The 7,772-nt window shown below is 38.3% G+C and overlaps 1 protein-coding gene across 10 annotated transcripts in view; it reads right to left on the bottom strand.

The window, feature by feature from the left end:
* The window catches only part of CDKL3 (cyclin dependent kinase like 3), a 104,041-nt gene that overhangs the window by 87,473 nt on the left and 8,796 nt on the right, over window positions 1-7,772 (bottom strand). For all 10 annotated transcript variants that reach the window (XR_005781330.1, XR_005781332.1, XR_005781333.1 and 7 more), the window contains exon 3: window positions 6,286-6,480. Coding sequence is in view for 2 of the 10 variants with exons in the window: in XM_040444496.1 (XP_040300430.1) it covers window positions 6,286-6,480 (195 nt within the window). In the remaining 8 variants the exon portion in view is untranslated. The remainder of the gene's footprint in view (window positions 1-6,285; window positions 6,481-7,772) is intronic.

A 7,772-nucleotide genomic window follows, 5' to 3' on the forward strand; every position in this document is an offset into this window, starting at 1 on the left:
CTGCGAGATCATGACCTGAGCTGAGGTTGGACGCTTAACCAACTAAGCCACTCAGGTACCCCTGATTTATTTATTTATTTAATGTTTTATTTATTTTTGAGAGAGAGACAGAGTGTGAGCATAGGAAGGGCAGAGAGAGGGAGACAGAATCCAAAGCAGGCTCCAGGTTCTGAACTGTCAGCACAGAACCTGACACAGGGCTTGAACCCATGAACCGTGAGATCATGACCTGAGATGAAGTTGGATGCTTAACCAACTGAGCCACCCAGGTACCCCTAAAAATCTGATTATAATACTTCTGTTTATACAGTCGTATGTGCTTAAATGTTAACACTCATCTGAAGAGAGAGTTCTAATTTCCCTATCATCTAACAGCCTCAGAAAACCCGATTTTAAGTCACCCAGAACTTCAATTAAATACACTTTCCAGTTGGATGTTATACAATTAAATGCTAATGTGCATATGAAAAAATAAGCTAGTAGTTTCCGGAAAAAGGCTGAATAGAATGTCTGAGGTAGACCAAAAGACTGGGGATTCCCTTATGCCCTAAAAACCAAATGGAATCCTTGACTGAATCCTGATCTTAATAAATCACTTTAAAAGACATTTAGGAACAATTAGCTACATTTTAATATAAATTTGGTATTAGATGATGTTAAGGAATTATTTTTAATTGTGTAGATGTAATCATGATCCTGAAGTTATACAGGAATATTTGCTTTTTTAAAGAGATAGATAGTGATGTATTTAGAAATAAAATGTCAGGGTACCAATAATTTAAAATACTTCAGAAAACAAAATAGATGAAGCTCACGTAGCAAAATATTGTTAAAACATATTACATATCAAAATGTTAAAAATAACATTATTCAAATAATAACAATTTCTTATTTGGAAGACTAGGAATTTAAAATCCAAAGCAGAGTTAAGAAAACTATGCAGGGGCACCTGAGTGGCTCAGTCGGGTTAAGTGTCTGACTTTGGCTCAGGTCATGATCTCGCAGTTTGTGAGTTCCAGCCCCCCATTAGAGTTGCTGCTGTCAGCCTGTCAGCACAGAGCCCGCTTCAAATCCTCTGTCCCCCTCTCTCTCTCTGCCCCTCCCCAACTTACGCTCTCTCTCTCAAAAAATAAACAAAACAATCCTTAAAAATTAAAAAAAAAGAAAAAAACTATGCAAAAGTGGCCTAAATTTAGGAAAGCAGACTTTGTGGAGTAGGAGGTGGGGTGGGGCTAAGAAAGATTGACAGTGCTTAGGTATTAGTCAAAATTATTTATAATTCATAAAGGTTACTGAAAACCGAATAAAATTTAAGAAGCTCCATATGGGTAGGAGCTAAGTCTTTTACTCAAGGTTCCATCCTCAACTCCCACTACAATCAATGATTGTTACTGGAAGATGCTCAATAAATATTTATTGAATAAATGGATGAGGGGACAAATAACCATGTCTTCCCCATAAGGGCCAAATATTTGCATTTACACTTTGCTTCCAAAATGGTTTCAAAGAAACTTTTTTTTTCAGGATTCACAAAACTTTATTCATTTAGAATTAACAAGCTGTTTATATATCACTTAATATTGTTTCACAAGCTTGTAGGACATGGATTATCTTTGAGGAATTATTTTGATTTGCATGAAGTTTACAACTTTGTGCACAGTATGGTATTTTCCCTGTAAGTAAATAATAAGCAGTCTGAAATATCACATGAATTCTAAAACTTTGAGGGTTTTTTTTTTTAATTATTATAATGAAATACTAGCATGGTGAGATGTAATGTTTACAGTTTTAATCTGTCAGACCCATTGCCTCTAAAATAATTAGCTGAGGGGCGCCTGGGTGGCGCAGTCGGTTAAGCGTCCGACTTCAGCCAGGTCACGATCTCGCGGTCCGGGAGTTCGAGCCCCGCGTCGGGCTCTGGGCTGATGGCTCAGAGCCTGGAGCCTGCTTCCGATTCTGTGTCTCCCCCTCTCTCTGCCCCTCCCCCGTTCATGCTCTGTTTCTCTCTGTCCCAAAAATAAATAAACGTTGAAAAAAAAAATTTTTTTTTTAAATAAAAAAAAATAAAATAATTAGCTGAAATTATATGACATCACACTCGCTTCCATTAAAGCCAGACACAGGCAACTCTCATTTGTGTGTTTGATAGTGGGCGACCAGTAGTGCATGTCATCACGAACAGCACATAATCTCATGCTACATTGTTTGGGTATTTTATAATATATTTTCAAAAATTTTTATTCAAATATAAATTGACACACAGTGTTACATTTGTTTCAGGTATAAGAGGCTTATACTATTAAGCAGATCAAAATTTTAAATTATAAAAACAACCAGAATGAAAAAGATAATTAACCAGTTACTGCAACTGAACAGTAAATTTTTATTTAAGCTGCCTAAAAACCAATATAGAAAGCATATTTTCTATATTTTATAAAAAGAAAGTAAACGAGTACTTCTGGAGATAAAAAGCCTTTACTGGTACTGAACTATATCTGACTTCATAAATTCTTATTAAAAGTAACATGGGGGATGCCTGCGTGGCTCAGTCAGTTAAGCATCCTACTCTTGATTTCGGCTCGGATCATGACCTCACAGTTTGTGAGATTGAGCCCCATGTCAGGCTTCTGTGCTGACAGCGCAGAGCCTGCTTGGAATTCTCTGTCTGTCTCTCCCTGCCCCTGCCCATACTCTTTCTCTCTCTCAAAATAAATAAACGTTAAAAAAAAAGTAACATGGGGTATCACAGTAGATAATATCTCAGATATTTCAGTTATATAAAAAACCACTCAACTGAAATTTGGAGATACTAGGAAAATAAAGTTTTCCTTTCCTTTTTGTCAACATGAAGATAACCTTATATCAAGGCCAGAATCCAGATATCCAGATAATAAGCATAATAATATTCTAATGAGCCACTTCACTCATGGCTGCCTTAATTCTCAAGGGTTACTAATTTTACAATATTCTGTGAGGTGAGAGACATGCATAATTTTACTTCAGGTCCTAGGTAAGACAAAGAGAATAAAAGAATTTAGGTGCTTCTGTCCAGGCCTTTTTCTCTGCTGCTCCAACAACTCTATGGGTATTCTTCCATACTTGGTGCTGAGGACTTTTTCTTTCTGTTCCTTGGAGAATAATCCATCCTTACCTCTTCAACCAAAGTCTCTAAGAGGAAGATTCCCAAATTCCAAAGATACCCAGTTCTGACAACTTCCTAGAAAGACCATGTTAAATAATTGGTCAACCACTATTTTTACTTAGAAATTCTCACTGTCTTTTAAAATATACAATATTTCTAAAAGCAATTCCCTCTTCTAAATAAAACCAGTGACTGTCAATGGTACCAAAATTCTTCTGCTCTCAAATTAAAAACCTTGTAATTCTTTGATTTCTCATTTTATTCACATCCCTCTCATATCTACTTAGTCCCCACATCTTATCATTTCTTTCTGTGTTTTGTTTTGTTTTGCTTTTGAGAGAGAGCAAGTACAAACAGGGGAGGGGCAGAGAGAGAGGGAGAGAGAGAATCCCAAAAGGAGTCAGTACTCACAGCGCAAAGCCCAACGCAGGCCTTGATCTCACAACCTTTGAGATCATGACCTGAGCTGAAAATCAAGGGTAGGATGCTAAACCAACCAAGCCACCCAGGCGCTCCTCATTTCTCTTTTGAAGTCTCCATTCTCTCCCTTTGCCATCCCTCCTCTACCTATTCCAAGCCCTTACCATTTCATATCTGGATTATCACAACAGCCTCTCACCTGATGTTTCTACCCATACCTATCCTCTACACTTGCCAAAATAAGCTTAGGTTTTATTTTAATCCTGTTACAGCCAGGCTCAAAAACCTTCCATGGTTTCCCAGTATCCTCTGGAAATGTCCAAACTCTTTGAGAATGAATCTCAGGACTCTGGAAACCTCTCCGCAGGGGACCTGTGCAATCTTATCACCCTTTACCTAGTCTATGCAAAGCCCACTTATCACCACTCTCTGAGTCCCCTGCTCAGGCCTGCCACTATTCTCACAGTAACACCCCATCTGAATTTATTTTTTCTTCTATTCCAGTGAAATCCTAGCTACAATTCCAAGTTCGACTTACTTTAGTTTTACTTCCTCTTTGAAGTCCTCTACTCAGAGTATAGCACATAGTGGTCTCTCCCTTAATTCAAGAAACATTTTAAATAGATAAGGCACTATAGGCATACAGATAACACAACTATTCCTGACTCCTTACCAGCACTACTTATTAAGCCTTAAAATATGCTTGACACAGTGCTAAATACATTATACATACTACCTAATGTCAACCTTTACAAAAAATCTGTGATGTATTACTATAGTATCATTTTATTTTTATTTTTTTAAAAAAATTTTTTAACGTTTATTCATTTTTGAGAGACACAGAGACAGCGTGTGAATGGGGGAAAGGCAGAGAGAGAGGGAGACACAGAATCCGAAGCAGGATCCAGGCTCCCAGCTGTCAGCACAGAGCCCGATGTGGGGCTCGAACCCACGAACTGTGAGATCATGACCTGAGCCGAAGCCGGACACTGAACCGACTGAGCCACCCAGGCACCCCTATAGTATCATTTTATAGATGAGGAGGATGAGACTCAGAGAGGTTAGATAACTTTCCTGGGACCAGAGAGTAATGGTGCTACCACCTGTCACTGTGCACTACTGCAGTGAGCTGTGAACTGCACAAGTTGTGTTGTTATCCATAGCAGAACTGGTGGGTGAAAACCTAGGATAGTCTGATTCCACAGACTGTGCTCTTAACTATTACATTATACTGCCTCCCCAAGGATCCAGCTGGCAAGGAGATTACAATCTGAATTCTAGTTGCTATCACAACCACATTTTTCTTTTTTTTAATTTTTTTAAAAAATTTTTTTTTTCAACATTTATTTTTATTTTTGCGACAGAGAGAGACAGAGCATGAACGGGGGAGGGGCAGAGAGAGAGGGAGACACAGAATCGGAAGCAGGCTCCAGGCTCTGAGCCATCATCAGCCCAGAGCCCGACGCGGGGCTCGAACTCACGGACCGCGAGATCGTGACCGGAGCTGAAGTCGGACGCTTAACCGACTGAGCCACCCAGGCGCCCCACAACCACATTTTTCAAAACCATAAAGTGAAATACACTATTAGCAAGACAGAGAATTAGAAATTAAGATATCCGAGAAAGCCTAGGATATATAGATGCTATATCATTTACTAATAAAACTATTTATTAATAAAACTATTCTTACTGAATATATATATCTAGCTTTCCAGAAAGTAGAGCTCAAGTTGGGAACAAAAAACTCCACAAAAACCTGCTGAGCTCAGGGCTCCTGGGTGGCTCAGTCAGTTGAGTGTCAGACTCTTGGTTTCGGCTCAGGTTGTGATCTCAAGGTTCGTGAGATCGATCCCCACATTGGGCTCTGTGCTGACATTTGTGGAGCCTAGTTGGGATTCTCTCTCTCTCTCCCTCTCTCTCTGCCCTTCCCCTGCTTGTGCTATCTCTGTCTGTCTCAAAATAAACAGATCAACAACAACAACAAAAGCTGCTGAGCTAAACACTTAATCGGCAATGCTAAAGGCAACATTAAAAATCAGAACAAGTGAGGGGTGCCTGGGTGGCTCACTCAGGTAAACGTCCTACTTCAGCTCAGGTCAGATCCCGTGGTCTGTGAGTTCGAGCGCCACATCGGGCTCTGTGCTGACAGCTCAGAGCCTGGAGCCTGCTTCAGATTCTGTGTTTCCCTCTCTCTCTGCCCCTCCCCCACTCATGCTCTGTCTCTCTCTCTCTCAGTAATAAACAAAAGTTAAAAAAAATTTTTTTTAAGCAGAACAATTGATCTTCTTTCCTGTCTTAATGTTTTCATGTTAAACAAGGCTCCATACCTCTTAGCCACTTTATTTTTTCTTTCTTTCCGTAAAGGTATTGACATTCATTTGCCATTACACTGTCCTAGTTTCCAGTTCCTATCTCCAAACATCCCTTCATTTGACCCAGCCCGACATTTTAATGTACTTTCCACAATAAAAGGTACCCCAATTGACTGTTGATTCTTCCTTATGAAATTACTGATACTTTAGTATTCCAACTTGGTTTACCCTATTGTTATTGTTATAGCTTTATTATTGTGTAGTCAATATGTTTTACAATTCTGTAACTAAATTTTAAGGTAGTGACCCCAATTCAATTAATATTGTACAGGAAAATAAATTTTAAATCTTCATAAAGGGCACTTATGATTCATATACAGCCTATAGTTTGGCTTACTCTGAAGCACTTACATTATTATTGTGAAGATATTCAATTGCCCGAAGGATCTGGAACAGGTATTTTCTAAGTCGTTTACTCTCCAGTCCGTGACAATAATGTTGTAACTCATCTAATACTGTGTGGTCAATAAATTCAAACACCAAATGAATTTTCTTTTTCTGTCTAAAAACTTCAATCAGATTGACCAGGTTTTCATGATGAAATTGCTATTGACAAAACAAACAGATTTTTAATAAATTATTACGTGCACAAAAATTTGTACATATAACACATATAATTTTAAAGTTTATTTATTTTGAGAGAGAACGTGCATACATGTAAGGGATGGGCAGAGAGGGAGGGAGAGACAGAATCCCAAGCAGGCTCTGTGCTGTCAGCAGTGATTGATCCCACAAACCATGAAATCATGACCATAGCTGAAATTAAGAGTCAGATGTTTAAACAGCTGAGCTACCCAGGTGCCCCAAGATGTATGGAATTTTAAAAAGCAAAAATATTCTTAGCTTCTTTTACTCCATGCATTTCAATAGAAAATTTTCAACTTATTTGCTTACATTCCTATTTTCTAAAATGCTAAACTTGGGGCACCTGTCTGGTTCAGTTGGAAAAACATGCAACTCTTGATCTCGCAGTCTTGAGTTTGAGCCCCACGTTAGGTGTACAGATTACTCAAAAAATAAACTTAAAAAAAATTCTAAACTATTTCATAATCATATAAAACAAGGGGAAATGTACTGCCTTACTTGAGGTTGGCATTTGATTGCTTACTAAAATAACTTGGTTAGTGTACTATAATACAACTTGGTATTATCCTTTCACTTGGTTTATAGTTAAATTTAATATCTGAAATTTAAAATGTTTTTACATCTTTGGGCACCTGGGTGGCTCAGTTGGTTAAGCATATGACTTCAGCTCAGGTCATGATCTCACGGTTTGTGAGTTCGAGCCCTGCATCAGTCCCTGGAGCCTGCTTCGGATTCTGTGTCTCCCTCTCTCTCTGTCCCTCCCCTGCTCTGTGTGTGTGTGTGTGTGTGTGTGTGTGTGTGTGTGTGTGTGTCAAGAATAAATAAACATTAAAAAAATTTTTTTAAATAAAATATTCTTACATTTTCAAGCGAGCATGGATTTCAGTGCCATTCAGTACATGATATGAATTTTAAGAAATTATTTTATTAGTTTGATCCTAAAGTCTCAAAAGTAAAACTTAAGTTCCAAGTGGACAGTATAAATTAATAATACTAGAACAAGAGCATCAAAATATCTAGAACCCTTTCAGATATGTGAAAAAACAATTTATAGCTATAGGAACTTTATAAAAATATACCATTGTTTGTGGATACCTTTTTGTTCACTATCTGTAATATTCTATTAAGCAATAAAACATCTTTTTAAACTAGTAACACTGTTAAAATAACTTCCAGGGGCGCCTGGGTGGCGCAGTCGGTTAGGCGTCCGACTTCAGCCAGGTCACGATCTCGCGGTCCGTGAGTTCGAGCCC

Source organism: Herpailurus yagouaroundi, unplaced genomic scaffold, assembly GCF_014898765.1.
Source record: "Herpailurus yagouaroundi ecotype Mexico unplaced genomic scaffold, PumYag 192, whole genome shotgun sequence".
NCBI lineage: Eukaryota > Metazoa > Chordata > Mammalia > Carnivora > Felidae > Herpailurus > Herpailurus yagouaroundi.